Genomic DNA, 23,522 nt, shown 5'->3' with positions numbered 1-23,522 from the left:
TCTTCCCCCTTAATGGGAAAGATTCCAGCAAAAAGACCCCCTTGGGTTAACAGATCTAATGGATCCCCTCGTGCAGCAACTCAAGTAAGTTTTTCCTTTATTTTGTCACTTGTTTGTATGACCCGGCAATTTTACCTGGCAATGTGCAAAACACAACCTCTACTCATCAAACAGGGCAAACAGTGAGAGATTATAAAAAAGGATTGTGATTTCATTAAGATCCATAAACAATTTCATGTAACACGCAGAGGAGAAAATGGTAGAACTGTACTTGTGTTGATGGGCAAATACAGGAAATTAAATAACAACTGTATAAAAAGTTTTCATAAAGATGCTTAACTTTTCCATACCTAGTTGTGGAATAGTGGCAAGGGTTGAGATAAGCACTGCTGATGTTACGTTGACCAGGAAGAACTCCTGCAGCTCTGGAATGTCATCCTTAAAACAAACAGAAATAAAAGACTTGAATTCAGCTTTCAATCAAATTAGCCTTCAGAGCGTTAATACTGCAATTCTAGAAACACCTTACAGCTGTCAGAGAGATGTTAGAAACACAGAAAAATGATAAATCATGGCACATTGGTTTAGTGAAGACCAGTTTTAGCCTGACATATCATGTTTGCTGAGTTAGCCACAGTATTTACCTCCAGTATGGTGACAGGGATGGCAACAGAAGTCTGCCCATCCTGAAGGAGTACAGAACCAGTACCAGAGATGAAATCTTGTCCTGGGTCAGCAAGAGCACCCTCTACCTGGGACAGGTCTTGAAGAGAACCTCTTATAACCTCATAGGTGATGTTCACCGCTCCTGTTCAAAAACATTTTGGTATATTAATATTTATAGCTGATCACTTATCAGATGGAAGAATCCGTTGAATCAACCAATTCATTTCATTTTTCACACTAACCTGAGGCTCCAAACTCTCTATTGACATAGATGTTAACAGTTTGGTCCTGTTCCTCTGTGGTCACCTTCAGGGATGAGGGGGCAATTGTCAGAAGCCCATAGGGCTCATCACTGGTGTCCACGGAAATCACTGCCTCACTGCCCTGAATGTCCAGAGCGGCGTGACCTGTCACCACAACACCTGTGTGCAAGCCAGAGATATTGATATCTGTGTGACTACTCTGAATGGTTGTATTTTAGTGTATCCGAGTATTTCTTCACAATTATTTCAAGCACAATCATTGATCAAAGAGATACTAAGCAGAGATGGGTTACCAAAGGTTTGTAGAGCGAACAAGGAAACTTTGTATTCATCTTTATCCTCTGGTGTAGCGTCATCAAGAAGCTGCAGGACTATGGTGTCATTTAGTTTTCCCTGGAGGAGACACAGCAAATACTTCATTTTAACAGCAGCTTAGCAGATTCTATTAGTTGAGTTGTTGATACCATTACCTTTCAATAGTCTAATAAATGAATAACAATAACAACATGCTGATTTGTGCAAAGTCTGCATCTTAATACAAGGCTATTAATGTGTTTCACTTCTCTATTTGGTATTTACCTCAGTAAAGAAAAGTGTCCCTGATGTTTGGGTGAAAGTCCGGTCTACTCGGGGTCCCTCTACAGACCAGTCCACAGTGACGTTACCCAAGCCTGGAGCTGTTCTCAACACCAATAAGGATAGCGTCTCACCTGTAAGAAACAAAATGCAGTCAGACTTCATACTCAATTCAAAAGATGAGTAACTTGTAATTATTGGGTCTACTTTCCCCCAATTTAGTGATTGATGATGAGTAAGTTAAATATAGTGTTAGACTTGGACAATTCAACTAACTTGAAACTATCTGATATTTTCATACCCTCATCAGTCAAAAATCGCTTTTTGACCAATGTCATTATGAAGAGGACTGCTACTAAGCTTGAAATACCAATCCGTATAATTTGATACATCTCTAGTCTTAACTTGTGAGTTTATTTCCTTATTTTTTCACTTTCGAAGTCAGAAGCAAAAGACATTAATTGTTCAAATTCTACTCTGTGACACTTTAAGTGCTTTGCATTGTTTTAGTTTCAAGGGTTTATTTTTGGGGGGTAGAGACTGGGGATGACATGCAGTAAAGGGCTGCAGGTTAGAATTGAACCTAGGCTGTCTGGATCTAGGGCTGTGGCCTCTGTACATCCAATCACCAGGCCAAATTGGCGCCCCCCCTGCTCATGCATTCTTAATTTCAACATAATGACAGACAACCAGGAGCCCACCTGTTATTGCATGCTGTCGTTACCTTGAGCGCATTCCCTTACATTTGCACTCAAACATAATTGGAAACATCTCTTGTGACAAGAAAGTGTAAGTGGACTAGGACTAGAAAGCATGGGGGTAATGGCTTTAGACATTATCACTACAGACCTAACATCCAAATACTCCCCTTAGTCACCCAAAATAGATACCCACCTTCTCTGGCAATGACAGAGCGTGAAGAGGGATGGAATCCAACTATCCCAGCCACGTTATCATTTGCCAATATCACTATGGTTACGGTGTCAGAACTGGGAAGGATTCGACTTCCTCCCTTTGTACTGACGAGCCCAATCAGGAGGCTCTCGTTGTCCTCAGGCACAATATCATCTTTGATTATTATCTCTATTGTCTTCTTTAGATCACCTGTCGGTACAGAGAATAAAGGCCATGGTTAACTACACATACTCATGTTTAATTTTAACATTTTAATCATCCTCACTCTTTTATTTACATTACTTTCACCAGATACACTGAACAGGATGGCAGTTTAATAGAACATTTCTACCCCTTATTAAACCAAGATGGTGGTTTTCACGTGTCTTTATGAGGTTCCAGTTAATTACTTAGCGATCCACCTACCATCAAAGACCAGAGTCCCTCCTGTCCCAGTGAAGTCAGCGTCTGGTGTGGCCTTTCCTCCAACAAACCTCCACTCTACAGTGACAGAGCCCAAATTCCCTCCTCTCCTCTCTATGACCAGGGGCACCACAACCCCAGGCTCTTCACGAACCTCCAGGTAGAGCCCGTCGTCCATGGCGCTAGGACTGAGGCTGTATATCAAAAATACTCCAAATGCATCTCCATTCATCCCAATTGTTACCACAGCTTTGTCTGGCTGGCCAATCGAGGGCAGGTTCTTTGGTGCAACAGTCAGATTGATCAGCTCTACCTTCAGACAATATACAAAGTACATTTTTAAGTTAGCAATTTATCAAGAAAGTTTATTGTAAATTGCTAAAAGAAAAAAGCATGCAGTATATATATGCATGAGTGTGTTTACCTTTAAGATCTGAATGTTAAAGCTCTCATCCATTTCTGGAAATTTATCGGTCAAGATTGGGACAGAGAGGTTGGCAATCCCTGACCCATCGTCCATGAAGGCACTTTGAGCTGTCACAGGAGAATAGTCGCTCCCTGCTTCGGCCTGAGCACTGAACAGGACTGCAGCTGCTGTGGCATTTTTTACATAAGTCATAACCTGAGAGTTAGAGGTCAGCAGGTCAGCCCCTGAAGTCACCCAGGTGCATGCTGGTGGGGTCACTCCTGATGACAAAGAAAAGGCCTGGCAGGCACGTTCTCTCAGACAAGCAGCAGCACACACAGCCAGGGGATCGCTCTGACCAGTTACATTAACTTTCCTAAGAGGGGCGGTTGAGGGAGGGGCGCCTGGTTTTGGGAGATCATAAAACATCAGCAGGTTTTGGTTATCCTCCTGAGCCAAGCCCACAATGTCAATCTCAGAGGTGCTGTACACAATCTCCAAGCGACCAAAGTGACCGCCTCTAAAATACAGGTGAAACAGATGATAAAGAAAAGACAATAACAGCAGAAGAGAGTTAGTTTTGAGTGATGTTGCACCAAATGTCATTTTTCAGAAGAAAACAATAATTAAAAGTACCTCCTGCGGACAGTAACATTGGCTCTGTAAACTCCCTCAAGGGGCTCCTGAACACGGTAAACAGATTGCTCAAAGAACACAGTCCCATATGGGTTGTCATTGGCAGGCACAATTATGTCGACAGATGTATCAGCTCCAAGGTTTCCTCCATTACTGGCACGGGTAAGCTCCACCTTAATTATCTAGAAGGGATAGAGATATTTTGATTAACAATGCATCTTAAATTCTGCAAAATATTTCAAAGAATGTATAATCTCACATAATCCACACAAGAACTTTAACTGACAACTTCTTACCTCTGTGATTTCAGGTACATCGTCAGCTAGAATCTCTACTCGCAGTGTCTTCATGGTCTCCCCAGGAGCAAATCTCACCTCCCCTAATGAGGGTCTGATGTCCCCTTTTGCCAGCTTACCATTCACAGTGGCTTGCCATTGGACTACCACTGTGCCAATAGTACCAGCGTTACGCACAATAGGCAGCATGACCTCTACAGAGCCAGATCCTGGTTCCTCTATGGTAACTGGAACATCTTGGAAGACTTGATAGAAATAAATTCAAGAGAAAGACTTCCTTAATGATGATAAATTTGTCCTAAAAGGTTTAATCAAACCATGGATGATAATGATTTTGATTTTATGATAAGGATTTCTCACCAAAGGCACCAAAAGGGTCATCCGAGGGCAGTATGGTGATGATGGCACGGGTTAGCTCCCCTAACAGTGCTCCTCCAGTTGTCTGGTTGATCAACTCAATAAGAAATGTCTCTTCTAGCTCAGGGACCATATCATTGATAACATAGATGGGTACAGATTTACTGGACTCCCCTTCAAGGAGGACCACATCAGTGGAGGCCACGCTGTAGTCTTCACCTGTAGGATTACAAACATTCACACATATACGGAGTCATCTTCTGCTCATTTAAAGAAAAGTATAGAGAGAGATGTTCGAACTGATACTCAATGCCCAACACTTACTGACTCTGGCAGTCAAAGGCACTGCTCTGAACTTGACAGATACATCTGCAAAAATCCCTCCAACACGCGTAACATTTATGATGGGTCCAACATAGTGCTCAGCTACACTGACAGCAGGAGCCGACAGCTGAAGGACTCCAAAAGCATCGTCGCTCGCCTCCACGATCACCTGTGCTACAGTGTCTAGGCGGGGTCCCAGAGCGGGGGAATTGAAAACTGGAATGAGCAGTTAGAGAATACATGTCATCAAGTAAGTGTGGTTTCACAAAAGTTGTGTTTTAAACTATGTTATTAGTAAAACCTACCCCTCAGTGGGACTTTAGTGTCTTACCAGATCTCTCCTGCTCTCCTCTGATAAGCTGGACATTGATCAACTTCACAAAGACTGACTCGTCTCTTTCAGGATCTTCATCATCCAGAACTTGAAGAGTTATGTTTGCTTCACTCTGATTGGCCAAGAACAGGACAGAATCCAGGAGGGGGACAAAATCCTGCCCCTCTGTTGCTCGGCCCACTCCAGGGGTCCTGAAAGGTTCTGGTTGTGCCTCATTAAGTGTTCCATAAGTCACTCGAACCTAGCCAAATGAAGACGAGAAAAAGATAAATATTAACTCAAAATCTGATCAAACTATTCTTGTTTATTTATTGAAAGACAAAGTAACGCAATCATGATGGCTCTGCTTGATTAAGTTTCTAAAAACATTTTACACACCTGACCCATCAGGCCTCTCTGCCGCTGTATGGTGAGGGAGACAGTTGAGTCGGCTTCAGGGAGTCGGAGAGACCTTGTTTCGTTTGCAAATATAAAGACACCATAAGGGTCATCACTGGCAAACACAGTCAGAGTTGCAGATGTGTCAACACCCAGACGACCATGGGAGACATTAACCAAGGACACAGTGAAACTCTTGTCCAGCTCAGGGATCTCATCCTCGGCCACATTGATGATGATGTTCTCTGAAGTCTGACCGACTCCAAATGTGATGTTCCCAAACCTGCTGAGGAGCTCCCCCTCAGAGCTGGGATCAGCCTCCCAGTAAACGGTGACATTGGAGAGGTCACCAAAGGTCCGATTTACCTGGGAGAGAACAAAAGAAAGCACAATGGTGGTGATCACTGCTGAAAAAACTTAACTGTATACAGTTTTAAAGTCTTGACATTCCAAAGTAAAACAAGCCAACATCTTCTTGAGCCTCTCTGGGCATTTTCTAATTTTCAACTGTGTGAGACACTGACCTGCAGAACCACTGAGCTGCGTCCATCCTCTGGTTCTGTCCCACTTACAGACAGGGATTCAGGACTGAACTGAAACACTCCATGGGCATCATCAGAAGCCGCAATGGTCACCGTGATCCGGGACGCTACTCCCAAGCTGGCTACAAGCAAAACACAAGATTCAGCCGTGTGATCTGAATGGTCAGAGGAAACTGAACAGAAATGTAATAGTCGTTTTTTTCTTTTTATATAGAGCGATATTATGGTCATAAGCATTGAAATGGAAAAGTGGAAGTTATTCCAGAATTGGTGACAGCAGCCTAAACTTTAATTTAAAAGCTAAGGTTTTCAAACCCTTTGCCTATACTTCCTGCTAAAGGCTATTTACTTTTCCCACATCCTCTCCTTTGGTTCCCTCCCACAGGAGCCAGAACACAATGTAAATACTACACACAATTAAACAAATGTGTAACTGCATGCAGACACTGAAATAATTGGGTGCATGTATATACACTTAACATCTCTATCTGATTAAATAATCTGAATGAAATAAAAAGCAGCAACACTTGATCCCTAATAGATGTTTCTTTGCAACAATTAGGATTGAGAAATCATGTGGGTATGAAGGGGAAAGAACAAAAACAAGTACCAGTTTCAGGAGTAAAGGAATAGGGGAGACTTACCATGGTGGTAATAGGATGGAAGGAGGAGGTCAGAGTCACTCTCACCACTACCACTCCCTTCACTAAGCAGAAACTGATCCACTTATGGATCACACACGAGGACCAAAAAGGGTCACACGCCAGGTTTGAATCACACCAGAGGAGCAGAGATCAAAGGGCAAATGGGAAGGAGTGTAGGAAGGCGGTTGCATATGAAGTGGGTTGGTTGAGGAATACAGGAGCACAGCACACAAAACACACAGGGGAAAATACAGGGTCATTTAAGCTCTAAGAAAGGTACAGGGGATGCTAAGACACAAAATATTTCAAATATCAAATAAAACAGCCTGAATTCAAATTCTTACCTCCACCCTCAGTATTGTAGAGCTCCACTCTAAAAATCTTATCCAGCTCAGGGACAGGGTTATCAACGATGGTGACAGTGATGAACTTCAACCTTTCCCCTGGAAGAAAGTCCAGCACACCATCTGAGTCCTGTCAAGAGGAAATCAGAGAAGCAAGAACATATTTTATTTAAGTCCATATCAGCTTATTGTTCATGAGTCCATAATAGACAAAAATGCATCAGTAAGGTCGAAGAATTAAATTGAAATTAACCTCATAGTCTTCAGGGCTGGATGCTGTAAAGGGGGTTGTCCTGTATCCTACCATGATCCTTCCTAAAAGGCCTTGGGCCCTGGCTACCGGCAGCCGTACTTCTCCGTCTTCTTCGTTAACAGTTATGTGAGCAGGTTCCATCGCTGGAGAGATAAGTCCCTCTCCTGGAGGGCTGGGCTGAAACTGCAGCAGTCCTGCATTAAGACAGGGTGTCTGTTATTATGTTTTAGTGATGTTAGGAGGGAGGAGATAAGAGGGAATATCATGAGACTGGGATGAAAGGTGTGATGAGAGTAGAAGAGCATGGAGTTGGGGGGGGTAATATTGTAGTTAAAAGGGATGAGGAGAGAGATCTTAATAAGTCACTTGTCACAAAATCATGATAAATGACAAATATGATACAGTTCTAGCACTAACGATCAGCATTGCCACAGGACTGATTTATAGGCATGTGAATAAGTACCATAGGGGTGATCACTAGCTGTGACAGTGACAGTGTTGATGGAGTTATTTGGGTCGATGCTTGCACCGCTGGTGGGTGTAGAGCCAGGCTTCCCATCACCGGATTCTGCTGACACTAGAGTGATCTGAAAGGACTCTGCCAGCTCTGGGAGGTTATCATCCAACACCAACAGGTTCAACACCTAACAAAAAAGATATTAACATATATACATTAGTTAATACTGCTTTTTTTTTTTTTTTTGTAAAATGTGATCAAAGCGTCTATTTTTTGTCACAATCATAAAGAGGAAGTTTATGTATAAGGTGACACCTGTTGACTTCTCAGTAAATTCACTAACCAACCAACCACCAGGTGGGGCTGGTTGTCTAGAACACTACAGCTAGGTTACTGTATGGCTGTTAAATTTATCTGATATGTAGAAAAACAGTTCTCACAAAGTACATCATACTTGTTTTATGTACTTAAAGACTCAGTCTGTGTGATACAGGTTTAACTTACAGGGGTTTTCTCTCTGACATGCACACCTTATACACACCTCAGAGCGCTGTCCATGCACAAAAAGCACAGCTCCAGTGGCATTTACAAAATCCTGATGGGCAGGTGTCTCACTGTCCAAACTGTCCAGTTGGTTAACACTGTAGTTGACATAAACATGGTCCAGAGATCCCCGCACACGCTCAATCACACAGGATATAGTTGAGCCCTCTTCAGTGGTCTGTAAGGATAAGACAAGGGAATTAAATCAACAATTCATAGTGAACCAATGGAAGAAATGATACATTCTTAATGAATCACCTTGTAGTAATTTAGTTTTTAATGTTTAAATGAGCTAGTCTTTCTAATTCCATCACAGTAATAATGTGATTTACTGAAGAAGCACCTGATAGCCCACATGCCTCTACGTCTATATATCCCCAGAGTATCAAGAACATGAAGAAGATCCTCTAGTTCTGATGGAATGTCATTCCTGGCCCTGCCACCTGTTGTGCTGATGGAAACAAGGAACTAGATCCTTATTTCTAGTGCTGGAACTCTGCTCTACTTCTACAGGAATGCCCTGACAGGCAGACCTGCTGCAGCCTCACCAGCTGTCGCTCTACCTGAGAGGGGCCAACATGTGAGCCCATGTATCTAATCAAACTAAAAACAGAGAGCATGCTCTCCCTGCAGCCAGGCATGAAGACTGATAAAATATGTAGCAGGACAGGGACCAACAAACCAGTCGGTTTACATTACATGTGTCTCTATGCAAATGTATGAAGATTCAGGCATATCCAGGAGCGTTATTAATATCTTTGTAACTATTATAACTGCAGAGTTTGGGAGGTTCCTAAAGATGCACATAGCAAAAAAATCTACAAAGAAAATACCCTGCACTTACATCAGGTATGCAGGCACCAGTGAAACCAAAAAGCCCGTTGGCATTGTCACTCTTCATGACACGCAGTATAGCAGTGGGTCTGGGGAGAGGGAGGCGTGCTCCACCATGAACAGCAACCAACTGTAGATAGAACACCTCCTCTCCCTCCTCCTCATTATCATCCCTGACCTCCACCACAAACGACTTCTGCCTCTCCTCTTGCCGGTAGCGCAGGTAACCTGAAATGTTGCGCAGGTCTGTTTTAGCAGGCTGGGTGTGAAGCTCATGGATGTGGCTGCGGTTCAGCTTTATTCTGTACAAGCGGACGTCCTGAAGAAGGCCTGTATATCGCTGTTCGCCCTCAAGGTCTGACCCAATAATCATTGATGCAGGTCCTGGGGTAAAAATACACAGAAACAAAGAGTGTTATTTTCATATACAGGCAAATGCTAAAAACAATCTCTGCCTAGGAGTGTTAAAGTGGACAAGACACTAAAATTCTTGACCCTCAAGTAAAACATCACTATCATTTGCAACAAGCAAAAATAAAAAGTTTATAAAGTCTGCAAAGACTTGAAAAATTGACAGTAAACTGATGTTGGTCCCAAGCTGCCTACAAGCACACACAGACACACAACAACGCAGTTATAACATGATCTTTTCATTAACTATGGATGTAAACACTGTAGCACATCCTTGCTGTATTTTGTTCTGTGTCAAACAATGTTACTGTAAGCTGACAAGGTATCTCCTAAATCTTTCAAGATTCTGTACACATATTTGTGAGAAAAACTGTGAGTCTTGTAGCTCTCAATTATTTAATACCTTAATAAGTTTATCTTAAAAACTCTTGATTTTATAAACCAATTGTTTGTTTCAACTTGCTATAAATTATGTTATGTTTGCATGTTTTATATGTCACACAATAATACATTAATTTTATAGAATAACTTTTATTCACACCTGAGGTTCTGCAACTAATTTGGTTTGTTGGAGTCTAATGAGTCCACAAACAGAATCTTGATTAAAGACACCAAAGACCAAGATCCCATTCTTTCTCATCACTTATTCCTACGCTGGTACTTACAGCTCTCCTGTCTATTGCTTCTTACTCTGGTACAAAATAGGACAAATGTGGCAAATCTGCCACAGTGAGCAAGTACAAAACAATTCCACAGCTGGTTTGAGTTACCAGTAGCAGACAATGACACATGACATGATTGATGATTATGTATACATCTGCTGTGATTGAAGTTAACCAAGGAGCCATCAGAATATTTCCCCTTGGGGGGGTTCTGGTCCAATACAGGCTGCAACTATTGTCTCCGTTAATTAGAGTGAATAGGAAGAAAAGAAGATGCCGACTGATTCCTTTTGGCAGCAACAATATCCTGCAGCGCTGAGGCTAAGTGGTCACTCAAGCATAGCAGAGTCCCAATAGTCCTTAACAATGAGGAAGTGACTAGGAGGTGGGTGCATGTGTGTTTGATTGTGTGCCTGTATTGTGTATGTACATGTTAAGAATAGCTGTTATTTGGTATGTGTAAAAAAAAAAGTACAAAGAAAAAAAAGAAACAAAAGTAAAGGTGCCCTACAAACAATATATTAGCTTATGTCCCTGGCTTGATGTATGATCAAAACTTTTTGCTTATCTAATCTTAATCACTACTCTGCTATTTAAAAAAACAAAGAATTAATGGTTTACCGTCATCGATGCCCTCTCCTTTGATGCTCCTGAGTCCTCCAGGTATAGAGATCCCATCCAGAAAGAACTCAACAATCCCATCATCAACAGTGACGATGATGTGTAACCAAGTGTTGTTCTCTAAGAATTTCTCAGCAGAGGCTCGAGCCACCTGTGGGTTGTGTGATCCTATCGCAGTGTAGTACAGCATCACAGTGACATGAGACTCATTGGTTTGGACCTTCACTCCGCAATACAAGGTCCCATTCCTTGTTCCTTTGCTGAATATAAAGCCGTCAGTGTTTGGGGTGGGCACAAGCCAAGCAGAGAAGGTGAAATTGGCAACAGCAGCAGGCACATCTTCAGGGGAGATGGCCCCATAAGCTCCAGGGAGTCCAGAGAAAAACCACGTGTCCGTGGCAGAGTGGTGTCGCCTGGCATGAGGCCTGAGCTCAACCTCATCCGGGAAGGAAGCTAGAAGGAGCAGGTCATCCATCAGAGGGAGGCCCTCTGGGAATCGGCCAGAAACAATCTCCCAGGCAACCCGCACGTCACCAAAAGTGCCCTGCTGGCGGAGGATGGTGAAGGAAGCAACATCGGCCACATCATCTTCTGAGAGTACATCTTCAGCTACTTCTTGGTCCAGGTTGCTGTCGGCGATCGCGAAGACACCAAAAGGGTCGTCATTGAAAGGGATGAGGACCGAGGCATTCAGGGATGTGTCTGCAAGTTTTCCACCTTCTCCAGGATGACCACCTAAAAGAGATGAAGAGGAAGAGCTGAGTGGATGAAGAGGATGAGCTGAGTGGCTTTTTAGACAAACTTAAAAGTGATATCATTCCCCAACTCTCAATTTTGGACTTTGCTAGCATTGGGATTATAAGGTTCATGACCAACTACATATTTTTAACTCAGTGACAGCAGTGAGCTTTTGTAATAGATGCTACCAGTTTGACTCTCTGGGGATAGATTTACACTTTTACATGATCTCCCAAATCTAGAAGGCCATTTGAACTAACCTGAGATATTAACCAGCCTGAGGATGTAGAACTCAATGAACTCTGGAAGCTTATCTGAGATTGCTTCCAGAACTATAGGTTTGATCTCTTCGCCTGTAGTGAAGGTGATGAAGCCTGAAGTGTTGGTAAACTCCTGGTTCTCCTCCAGAGGGGTCTCTGAGTCATTTGCAAACAGCTGCCAGAAGACTGTGACGTTACCAAAATGACCTCTGGCACGCAGGACACTGAAACAGATGAAATATAGTCATTACTGAAGTTTAAGAACACAGGTGGAATTGTTGTATCTACAAAATGCTAAGTTTTGATTATTTTTTTCAGTGCAGAAATGTTGAAACACATTTTTTTGACTAATTTAAATGAATATGAAAATAACAGTTAACAGTCTGTAAGGATACCAGGATGTGTTTCTAAAAAAATAAAATAAAAAATAAGGTAGACCTGATCCTTACTTAAAATTATTAGTTCTGCCTTCTTCTACAGGTTTCTCTGTAGCATCCAAAGAGAAAATCCCATTGGCATCATCATTAGCCTCAATCACCACAGTAGCTTTGTCTGCTCCATACACAACAGCATCACCTGTGTAAAGAAGAACAGTATTGGATTATAGATAGAAACATAAATATGTGCATGGATACAAACACTATGAAAGGCAAGAGATGATAACAAGAGTTGCACTTGCCATATTATTATTGTCATGGCAGATTTCATGCATTGCAGGAGGCTGTTTTATTAACATAGCACACTATTACTATGGCAACCAAGCCCAGGAGTGCAGGCTTCTTATTCATGAAAAATAAAAAAATGAAGGCATCTCATAGTGAGGGAGTCAAAAGGAAAATAGCCAAGGACAGAGCCTCAATGAGTCCCTCCCTTCCATCATATCAAGGAAGGAAATAAAAACTACTGGGTGATAAATTGATGATATAATAATCCCAAATCTGCATCAACCTGTCACAAGCACATACTTTGAGCAGCAAGAAGAGTTAATTTTATACCATTCATGCAACTTTGCTGATAATTAAAAAAGGGGAGGTAAAGCCGGTCAAGCTCCCAGTGTGAGTTTGATTGACTCCTAACATGAGGGGTTATTGACTTTTAACACGACTACCGTATAGGACAATCCCTTGGCTTTATCTTGCCCTTCCTCTCGCTCTCCTCTGTGTCACTCAGTAAACACAGAGAGGCCAGTGGAGTGGTCGCTCTTTGTGTCTTAGAAAGTCTGGAGTCGGGTAATTAAGGTCCCGGTGAGGCCCACTGGTCTTTCATTCGGGTCCCTGACACACAATACTGGGATTAGAAGAGCTTTCAGTGTCACCACAAACAATGCATAATAACCTAGCTTCTCCTCTCTATGCGGTTATCAGTGGCATCAAGACGAAGAGATGAACAGGGGAGGAAGAGGGGTGATGTTATTTTGAGATGAGGTTTGACTGCCTGGTTCTGAAAGCACGTGGTACAATGAGAAAAGCCACTTTCTTTCAGGCAAGAGGGACTGCAGATAATATTGTTTTTGTTATCTCAGGCACCTACATAACTGAAAATATGACCATCCACTATATTGCACAACCAAACCCCTGATCCACAGAAGACATCCTTGTGATTAAACAGCCAACCATCTGTTAAAACAGATGCACACTCACCGGTAGCATTGTAAAGAACAATGTAAAAGGGCTCATCAGTTTCGGGTATGTCATCATCTTCTACAGCCACGGAGATGTTCTTCATCCATTCACCGATGTCATACACCAACAATGTGTCATTACTCAACATGGTGAGGTCACCTGGAGATGCATCACCGTACTCCACACGATACATAACTGTGGCAACAAAGTCTGTTTTTCCTGCCCTCAGAATGGTGAAGTTGGCTATGCCACCTTCCTGGAGCCGCACAACCACAGGTTCTGAGGAGATGGAAGTAGAGATGGGGAAGAAGCCATAAAAAGACGGAGAGGAGTGAGTGACTGTAGCTTTAAAAACTGTAATACTGCACCAGTTTTTAAGTGGATCCTGTCTCCAAATATCGAGAACAGAACTCTTACCAGAAAAGTAAATTGGGTCATCATTCTCGTTAATGTGTAAATTTACACTGAGTTTGTTTCCCAGTCTAGCACCACCAGTGGCATTCATCAATGTGATGGTGAAATTCTCCATCTCCTCAGGGATCTTTGATAAAAAGATATTGAAAGGTCAAACAGTGACTAAAACATAATTTGGACTGCATGTGTTTTTCAGTTGAGTTTATCACTGTACCTCATCAGGAACAGAGAAGAGAGTGAGGTTTTTGAGGTACTCCCCCTCCATGAAGGTTATATTTCCCTGGATGGGGCTTACGTCTTCTGACAGTGCCGGCTCCAAGACCCAGGAAACTGACACTTCCCTGAAGTGACCTCTGTTCCTCACCACAAGATACACAGCTAGAGGAAAATCACAAAAGAGAGAGTTGATTAATGCTTTATTTAAACCTGGCTGTAGAAAACAATGGGGATACAGCCACAGAGGGCTTAGATAAGGCTTTTTGCTTCTCCCTGCTCTGACCTAAATGCATCCTCAGTTTTGGGTTATACAAGCAGATCAAAATACCACTTTATCTTCATTTACAAATTCTTACTCATGTAGACAAATGTGCTGTAATCCATTGTAATGAGGTTCATTTGAAGTGTAAATAAGAAACAACTTGACATGGAAAAGTGTCACTATTATCAAAAGAACTTCAACTTCAAAGTACCCTTGTGCATCTCGTCCCCTTTACTCTCATTGATGGCCACCGTCAGTCCTGGTTGGATGAATTCAATGATGCCAAAGGGGTCGTCGTTCTTTCGCACTGTGATGTTAACCTCCTTGTGGTTGCCTAGGCGACTGGGTGGAGTGCTGTGGCTACTTAGTACCACAGAGAAAGTTTCGTCCAGCTGTATGCATACACACAGGTATAAATCACACATTTACATTTTCACTGAGAGCTTATTTGTTACTTCCTAAGCTTGACTTTGAGACTTGACTCACATAAATTGAAATTGAGAGGGCTTTATTTTGGATTGAATGAAATTATTACATTAACCGTAACACTGAACTGACTATGACCTTACCTCAGGCACACCATCAGGCCTTGCTACAAGCGCCACAACCACCTCTCTCTCCCCCGGTTTGAACTCCAGAATGCCTGTGGCACCGTAGAATTCACTGCTGCCCGAGGGCATGACAGTATATCGAACCAGCTGTTTCAGCAGCTGTCCCTGAGCTCTGACCACGTGCAGCTCCACAGCTTCACCCTCCTGGACACAATTCAAAAGTTACAGATGACCAAATTTAGCAGCAATAAAGAATGTGCAGAAATAACAATGTATGGGTTTTAAATCTTATAGTTTGCATTGACGTGTGCTCACTCACATTGATGACCCATGGACCTCTGGAGAGTTGGGAGAACTCAAACACCCCTCCAGGATCATCATTCTCCATGATGACTATCTCTCTACTGGTGAAGCCGGCTTTCAGGATCTGGTTTTCAACATTACTCCTTGGACACACAAGTGCACACATAAACAGGATTAGATTAAATAAGCATGTTAACACTACATTAATTTAAGAAGTTAGTTACACCCTCCAAAATGAGACATTGTAAAAATAATTCCAGACTATAAAAAGCAGATGATCATCATCTAACTTGTAGAGAAGACAAAACATTTCTTAAAAATGTGTTTCTCATTTTTGTCTTTTTTTCAGCTCGAGAAACAACAAGTGATAGCAGATGACAAAACAGATTAACTTTTACTCAGACCTTGTAAGACATTCCACCTATTGTGGGGTTTTTATTCATTATAGGCTTCATATGCTGGGGTCCTGCTGCTTAGGCCACTTTTAATAACAATGTCAGTAAACCCCATGCCTGCATCTTTACTGCTCCTCAGGGGTGTGTGTATGTGTGTGTATGTTGAGAAAACCGGAGCCAAGTAAGCATCACACAACGGCTAAATTAGAGACAAAGCCGTGACAGAATGGAGCACTCAAAACAAACAGTCACAGCCAAGGTTCTGCATGCATACAAACACTGACATCTTGAAAAGGGAACACAATCAAGCCTGGTTAAATTAGAATGAAACACAAAAAGAAGATTCTCTATTTACTCCCAACAACCACTCTCCTTTGGGTTCCCCTTTTTCACACCATCGCTAAATCCCTCAATCCAACCCCAGTCCCCCCTCATCCCCACGTCAACCAAAGACCCCAGAATTCCTGAAGTAGGCCCTTCTCTGAAAAACAAAGCCCTGATTCACGCCACACAAAAGGCTCAGGTTCATTCCACTCTCCACTTACCCAAAGTACACTATAAAGCGTGCAGTCTCCACCCTGGGGGAGGAGGAGTAGGAGGGAGAGAGAGCGTCCATACTCATAAGCACATTGACTAGAAGATACATCAACCCCTAAACCCACAAACCCCTAAATCTAGACACATATGTCTAGAGAAAACCAACTCATCCCTAACACCCCAAGAATAAATGATGTTATCCAGAAGAGATTAAAACCTTTTAATGATAACTATTAGAATGTACAGCTATCACTTTGGTGAAGTACTCATGAAGTACAATAGTCACATACCTATCCAGAGTGAGCAGTAAGGTCTCATTAACTTCTGGGATATCATCAGCCATGATAGTGACGTTGATGGAAGCATCACTCTGCCCTGAGAGAAAGATTTCGGAGCCACTTAGAGGTCTCAGGTCTTCAGCTGATATATCCTCACGACTGCTTCCAGTGGGCTGAAGACTCCAGAAAACTTCAGCCTGACCATCTGTCCCATCACGCCGAAGAGGGATGCTTACCTGCAGCACAGACGTCATAAATCAACCTCCAATGTGAAAACTCTTATACTCCACTTAGTAGAGTACTGTTTGAACATATTTCTAAGTCTGGAAGGATGGAAACTGGGGCATTATAGTGGTTCATTTCTTTACTCATACTGAAGCTTCACTTAACTGATATTATTCATATTATGTACTAACAAGGCTGAAAACAAATCTATCTTACTGTGCTGGTATTTCCGTCCTCTGGTTCATAAACCACCAATGGGGTGTTACTTGTAAAGCCAATCTCCCCGTTGGCAATGTCAGGGGTGACTGTCAAGGTGAGGTTTAAAGGTCCCCCAAACCTTGGACTGTTTGAAGCAATTGAAGGTTTGATGTCGATCAGCTCCAGTGAATTCAACTGGAAGAAACAGATATAAAAACATATGTAATAGAAGGTAAAAAAAACAGGTAATATGCATGTCACCTCAGTAATCAATTCATGAAAAATACAAATCTATCTCCACTGTATTATTTATATTCTGCCACTTTTAAAAAGTGTCTTGAAATGCCCTTTGGTGCCTCATTTTCAACTAATGAATGTACATGTATGTTCAAAGGGTCTGTCTACAGGTGCGTTGTGTGATTATGCTTATAAAGAAAGTCAAAAAGCTTTTCTTACACTTTTTTCTCCAAGGTGCTAGGTGATGTTGTTAGTTTGGACACTTGGACAAACTCCATATATCCATGCCAGATTGAGTGCCAGTGTCAAACCATTCACACATGCAAATTAGGCACTTCAACTTTGAATTGCACTGATTTGGCCTAAAGTGCAAACACTAACAGAAAGAGCACTTTTTGGACTTGCGAGGAAAACTTTGGCTGAATTACAATTTTAAAAAGAAGCATTTCATTTGAAAAGGAGTTCTTTACACATAAAACCTGTGTGAAGTGTTCCTCTTCATTTCAAGACATGTTACCTGTATTAAGAAATGAGCTCCATTCTGCAGAAAGGCATCATTCCTGATGGGCAGAACAACATGTGCCATCCTCTCACGGGCAAACACCACATTAATGGTCCTGCTAACATTCAGAACCTGGTCACGGGCAAGTGCTGGGTCTATCGGGCCTGAGGGAATGTAGAGAGCCGTGAGACTCATGGTCACATCTCCCAGGGTACCACCTTCTCGCCGGAAATGTAGTGACAAGAAACGTCCCTCTGGTTGGCTCTGGATGGTTTGCTCTTTGGTAGGGTCAATCCTAAAGAGCCCATAGACATCATCACTGTCCTGAATGTAGAACACAACCTGGGGGAACAACAGAGAAAACAAGACACTGAGGAGGAATAGAATTTATTAAAAGTAAGTGGGCGTGTGTTAAGTTAAGTTTTGACTGATATGGGAATGAGCAACAACACGTTTTTTGTAACTTGTATAAAACACATAATTACATTGTGGATAGAGAAAGGTTTTAGTTGTATTTATGCTTTATAACCTGGTTATTTCTTACTGCTTCAAATATTAACTCATAATTACTTTTATTATGTTTGTAATTTTGATACAAAGGCCTGAGCTGCACTGCCAACAATAATCACCTTCAGGCAGTGCAATGAGAGAAAGGTTATTGATTTTTCAGTTGCAAGGGGGATAAATGCAATGAGGCCAAGATTTTCCGTGAGTAACCTGAGTATGTTGTTGTTGTGTTGTGTTTTCTGTTTTTGTGTTACTAAGACTGCACCTTGGGTAATGGCATTAAGAAAGGAGAGGTGAGGAGCAGAGAGAGGAAGGAAAATAAGGGAGGCTGAAATGGTAAAAGGGAAGTTTGAGCTAACTTTAGAGAGGCATCCTCTTTAATTAACTGTGCTAAGACTGGGAGAGCACTTTTCATGAGCGTGAAGCTCATTCATTTCCTGTAAACTTACACTTGTCTGATGCGCTGCGTGGCAAGTTCACACTCACTGATTTACAGTTCAGTCATGTTTATAAGTTATCATATGCGACACTAGTGACTATTGATAATGATGACTTCGCCCTGCTGTTTAAGCCATTAACATATTCTGCAGAGCAAACTCTTTCTGCACAGATGGTAAACACACCCTCTAACTTCACAAGCTGAGGTGGTTTTCTGGTGTGTCTGCATGTGACCAAAGCAGAGTTTGCATGTGTCCCATCTCATGCCTTCAACATAAACAAGACTTAGATCTGCCCACTTCTTTCACACATGGCCAAGAGAGGCTTGGACAAAGACTGAAGCTATAAAAAACTGTCACCACTGTGCCCACGCTTTCTTAAAAAAAAAAAAAACAGACACATACACCACACATGGAGTGGGCATGCTGTTTCCGCTTTGTTTTGATTCAGCCACATCAAAGGAACACCCACGGAGCAAAGTGACACACTAAGGGGTCGACTTTTGTAGATTGTGCCAAGTTTACCACTGTACCTTACGGTAGGCTAAACACAAACACTTACACATGCATAGCACATGCACAACATCTGGATTATATATTCCCCAACAAGTGCAGCCCTCTCTGCACTGAAGACACAGAAAAGCTCAACATAAAATGAGATTTTTTAAAAGAATTCCTCATAACTGACCTCCATGGGTTCATCCACCTCTGCGTTTCCAGTTACAGTATTAGGTAGCAGCTTGAGAGTAAAAGCCTCTGCTTCTTCAGGTAGATCATCTGCCACAATGTTTATTGGAATAACAGCCATCACCTGACCAGCAGCAAATCTCACTGTTCCCTCTTCGGGACTCAGATCATCAGACACTGGGGAGAGGTCACTGGAGTTTCTGCTGATGGACCAGTTGGCAGACACAGCACCATAGCTGCCTCCATTTCTTACAATAATAATGCCTTCAAATCTACAGGGATCAGAACAAAAAGAGAAGGTTTACAACACAGTAGTATTAATATCATACTCATGAGAGTTTCCTAAGTATTTGTAAGTTATCCACCTCTGTGTCAGGTCTTCGTTGATAGTAATTGGCTGTATGACGGCGCTGCTGCTGATTGACAAGACACCATAAGGTTTGTCATTGGGCTCGATGGTTACAAGCACAGCATTGGGTGAAGCCAACACGGCATCTCCTTTGATGGTCTCCTCCAGCAGGACCACATGGAAGGATTCTGCAATTTCTGGCACGTCATCATCTCTGATGTTGAACAGCAAGCTGGTCTTGTAGACAAATGGAGGGAATGTAATTGTCTTCACTGGCTGGAGGTCGAGGAAATCCACGCCTGGTGTGGCGCTGCCCAATGCTTCACCGCTCACCACCATGTAATCTACAGAGACCTGAAGACAGTATAGTACAGTTAATTTACATATAAGTATGCCAAATATATCCTTATTCACTAACAAGTTTGAAAAATAAATAACTTAATTGACAGAAAGGTACCTCAGTGTCAACAGAGCCGACAAGTGGCCCATCCTCAGTCAACTGACCACGTGTTACATTGAGGGCGATGACTCCAGCAGATTCTTGTACTGCCACGATGGAGTGGGAGAAACGCAGTGGGCTGTCATTACGCCGGATTCTCAGCTGGACACTGCTGGCGTTGGGCTTAAGGAGAGCTCCACCAGCAACATCTGTTAGCCGGACTGTGAACACTTCGTCATCCTCTGGGATCTAATCAACCAAGATTCACATACAGTCAAATATTTTATGCACTAAATGTTGATATCTGCAAAAACATGCTTGCTCCTTTCAGACTTTGAAATTTGACCTTAAATTGCAAAATCTCAGCAGAAAAATCTGGATCAAAAACTGGAAAGAAAAGTACATAGAGGAGTGCTCCCTGGATTTAATGATTCACTTTGAGCTGCACTCAGGATGGGGGGACACTTAAATATCTTTTATGTTTATTTGATTTTTAAGAGCGTTCAGGATGTTTTTTAAATGCCATTAAACCTCTTTGAAATCTATCATACTTCACATTTTTCTCACCCAAAAATCAAACAAAGTTTAAAACAGATAACAGAAGGACTGATGGACTGATGGAGGGACAGATCCACACAGGTTTATCTATACATGTGACCACATGTCACATGACGTTTAAGGATTAGCTTGTGATGATGAGCTTAAAAGGAGGAGTTTGATTGATACCTGGTCATCCTGTATGAGGACAATAAACTGAACCACAGACTGTCCTACAGGAATGGTGATGTTCCCTCTGTCTGGACTGAGGTCCTCAAAGGCAGGGTTCGGTCCATCAAAAATCTGAGCACAAAGAATTATTCGGAAAGTCAATGTATCAATGTCTCTTCAGTTCTTTTTAGGTATTACAAAGCTGAGTGTGTTATCTTGAATGTTTTATGTACAGTACGTTGCCCCCTTACCTCATAGTTTACAGTCACAGTCCCGTATGTTCCCTTTTCTCTAATTAGGGTGAAAGGCACATAATGGTTCCTTCCTCTTGGCTCATCCACGACAATCTCCTCAGTCTGAGAAAGAAAGGGTGAGACAGTGAAACCAACAAGCACAAACAGAGCCTGACAAGCTCTACTTAATCAATTCAACACAGTTTCTTGTTTTCCATTAGTAAACATGAAATTCTGATAACAAATCAATAACAAACTGTGCTTACTTGAGCTTTAATTGGGCCTGAACAGGAAGTGCAAATGAGCCAAATATCTCTTAACTGACTGAATGAGAGTTGGTTTTATAGAATGTGTTCAGTCTTTTCAATTTTGGACCACCAAAACATTTTTATGAACTGAACTGTTATCAAGTTGTTAAAAAAGAAGACTCTACTAATTGAGCCCTGATCACTGTAGTTTGTTTGCTTGAAGAAAATTCGATCCATTGTCTAATCGTTTATGATAATGAAACGTTCAATATCTTAAGAGGCTGTGATGCAAGTCAGAGAAAAAACAGGGTTTATTTAATAGAGGGTCTTATTTATGTTCTTTTCCTACCTACTTGTGTCTTGTGATCCTGTTTTGGCCTAGGCATGATATCTATGTATGCCACAAATTCATTTAGCTGTTTTGTTTAACTGGTATGTCTTTCATTTCTATCTTCAAATGCATGAACAGGTCCTAATTGTGCTATGAAGATTTAGGAATTATTTTCTCTTCTGTTTTCTCCCTCTTGTTTTCTTTAGACACAGTTCCCAGTGCCTTGAGGCCTTTATTGATTCTAAGCAAGCCAAATCATTATCCAGCATATGAAACCGTCTGGGGCTGCTAGAATAAACACTTCCCCATATTCCACACAGCTACCATGGAAACACTTTACATTCCCACTGATAAGTGTTTTAGTTTTAATTGCCCCTAGAAACCCACAACCCCTGAATGGTAACTCCTCCCACAACCAAATACTGGCATGGTTGAACCTCTCTCAGCTGAAGTAGGTTCAAAGAACTCCACCACTATTTTCTCCCATTACTAACTAACATCAGAGGACATAAACATGTATATTTGTAGTACAAGACATGATGCATGTGAATGGGGGGGGGGTTCTTACAGAGTTGAAGGCAATAATTCCAAAGGCATTGTCATTGGACAGAATGGTGATGGTTGCCTTGTTTGGCGTTCCCAGCGTCACACCGTTAGAGGAGCTCTGGAGAGAAGAGAGGGTTCAGATGATTAGATATAGCCATGTTAAATACACAGTTTGTACTTCAGTACATCCTTACCTTCCCCTAAATTCTGTAATGCTGTAGTAAAAAAACAAAACCTCAGCCTCTTCCACTGTTTTCATTTCATTTCTGTTCTCCCACTGAGAGGCCCTGGTGAGAAGGCACAAAGACAGGAAGTACTGGTCTCAGCCTGGTGGATTTCTCAGGTTAGCTCTCAGTGGGATACCTCTTCAGGACTTGTGCTGTGCTCTGTGATTCGGCACTAAGTCCTGATAAACTAAACATCTCAGCTTGCTTAACATCACACAGTGACTTAACAAGGCTTACATGGTGAATTTTCTTTAACCTGACAAAAAAAACACACAACCGATGATCTGCAAAGAGGGTTTCCCTTTTTCTGAACCCTATCAAAGAGAAAGACCACAGCCTTGTTATTTGCATAAACTTTCCAAGGTTTCCATTAGAGAGCTTACCAATGTTTTCAGAAGCATCTCATGGAACAACTGTGCTGAAAATCACCATGTCTTAACTCAAGTGCATAGGCTCCCGCCAAAACTTCCACAAACAGGAGATCAACTATTTGAGTCTTGACATAAATAATAAACAGAAACAAAAACTTCTCCCCAAAAACCAATTTGAAATGTATTACGTTTTTCTCAGCCAAGCAGGGCCCAACTGAGAGACTGAGTGTGCGTGCGTGCGTGTGTGCGTGCGTGTGTGCGTGCGTGCGTGCGTGCGTGCGTGCGTGTGGGTGTGTGGGTGTGTGTTTGTGTGTGTGTCCTAAGGTAAGAACAAGCATAGGGGAAATTGAAGAACAAGAAAGTGCTAAGGCCTCTTGAATTTATCCCTCTGTTCAAACAGGGCTTTTCCCCGCTGTAATAGAGCTTTCTTTTCCGCTGCGGAGCTCTAGTAGCGGTCAACCCACAGACACAGAATCCATGCAAATTCACAAAGCCAAGCCACTGGCTAAGCCAGGAAGCTGCCCAGACACATACGCACACCCTAACGGGTTTCCTACTACATACCCAAAATCAAACATAAAGTGATTCACGAACATAAACAATGTGAGATTTAAAATACATTTCATGTAATTCTGCACAGGTATTCTGTATCACTCAGTAAAAGTCTTTTGTATATGTCACTACATAAAACCCTACATCCCTTTGTGTTTTTACCTTCTGTTTACTCAAAGCTCTAAACTGCACCTGCTCTGGTCCACAAAAGCTCAAACACGTCATGCTGATTCATAATGATTACTAATAACACAACTAAAATATGTTCTTACTGTCCGCTATAAT

The 23,522-nt window shown here is 42.0% G+C and overlaps 1 protein-coding gene across 1 annotated transcript in view; it reads right to left on the bottom strand.

The window, feature by feature from the left end:
• Positions 1-23,522, bottom strand: part of adgrv1 (adhesion G protein-coupled receptor V1) — a 107,324-nt gene that overhangs the window by 69,664 nt on the left and 14,138 nt on the right. The window contains exons 4-42 of the mRNA XM_034691102.1: positions 22,110-22,205; positions 20,981-21,085; positions 20,748-20,861; positions 20,040-20,270; positions 19,599-19,936; positions 19,235-19,505; positions 17,618-17,944; positions 16,882-17,058; positions 16,453-16,676; positions 15,247-15,373; positions 14,946-15,131; positions 14,588-14,768; positions 14,113-14,276; positions 13,902-14,025; positions 13,503-13,763; positions 12,312-12,438; positions 11,863-12,086; positions 10,865-11,599; positions 9,181-9,554; positions 8,335-8,514; positions 7,800-7,980; positions 7,337-7,530; positions 7,084-7,213; positions 6,736-6,820; positions 6,078-6,213; positions 5,554-5,919; positions 5,173-5,416; positions 4,842-5,057; positions 4,521-4,736; positions 4,161-4,405; positions 3,865-4,046; positions 3,247-3,748; positions 2,829-3,135; positions 2,400-2,615; positions 1,509-1,639; positions 1,223-1,322; positions 909-1,088; positions 645-808; positions 351-438 (exon numbers count right to left, since the gene is read on the bottom strand). Of these exons, the coding sequence (XP_034546993.1) occupies positions 351-438; positions 645-808; positions 909-1,088; positions 1,223-1,322; positions 1,509-1,639; positions 2,400-2,615; positions 2,829-3,135; positions 3,247-3,748; positions 3,865-4,046; positions 4,161-4,405; positions 4,521-4,736; positions 4,842-5,057; positions 5,173-5,416; positions 5,554-5,919; positions 6,078-6,213; positions 6,736-6,820; positions 7,084-7,213; positions 7,337-7,530; positions 7,800-7,980; positions 8,335-8,514; positions 9,181-9,554; positions 10,865-11,599; positions 11,863-12,086; positions 12,312-12,438; positions 13,503-13,763; positions 13,902-14,025; positions 14,113-14,276; positions 14,588-14,768; positions 14,946-15,131; positions 15,247-15,373; positions 16,453-16,676; positions 16,882-17,058; positions 17,618-17,944; positions 19,235-19,505; positions 19,599-19,936; positions 20,040-20,270; positions 20,748-20,861; positions 20,981-21,085; positions 22,110-22,205 (8,449 nt within the window). The remainder of the gene's footprint in view (positions 1-350; positions 439-644; positions 809-908; positions 1,089-1,222; positions 1,323-1,508; positions 1,640-2,399; positions 2,616-2,828; positions 3,136-3,246; positions 3,749-3,864; positions 4,047-4,160; positions 4,406-4,520; positions 4,737-4,841; positions 5,058-5,172; positions 5,417-5,553; positions 5,920-6,077; positions 6,214-6,735; positions 6,821-7,083; positions 7,214-7,336; positions 7,531-7,799; positions 7,981-8,334; positions 8,515-9,180; positions 9,555-10,864; positions 11,600-11,862; positions 12,087-12,311; positions 12,439-13,502; positions 13,764-13,901; positions 14,026-14,112; positions 14,277-14,587; positions 14,769-14,945; positions 15,132-15,246; positions 15,374-16,452; positions 16,677-16,881; positions 17,059-17,617; positions 17,945-19,234; positions 19,506-19,598; positions 19,937-20,039; positions 20,271-20,747; positions 20,862-20,980; positions 21,086-22,109; positions 22,206-23,522) is intronic.

The sequence above is a fragment of the Notolabrus celidotus genome, chromosome 9 (genome assembly GCF_009762535.1).
Source record: "Notolabrus celidotus isolate fNotCel1 chromosome 9, fNotCel1.pri, whole genome shotgun sequence".
Taxonomy (NCBI): domain Eukaryota; kingdom Metazoa; phylum Chordata; class Actinopteri; order Labriformes; family Labridae; genus Notolabrus; species Notolabrus celidotus.
Note: the sequence above shows the minus strand (reverse complement) of the source record. Positions and strands in the feature narration are given on the sequence as shown.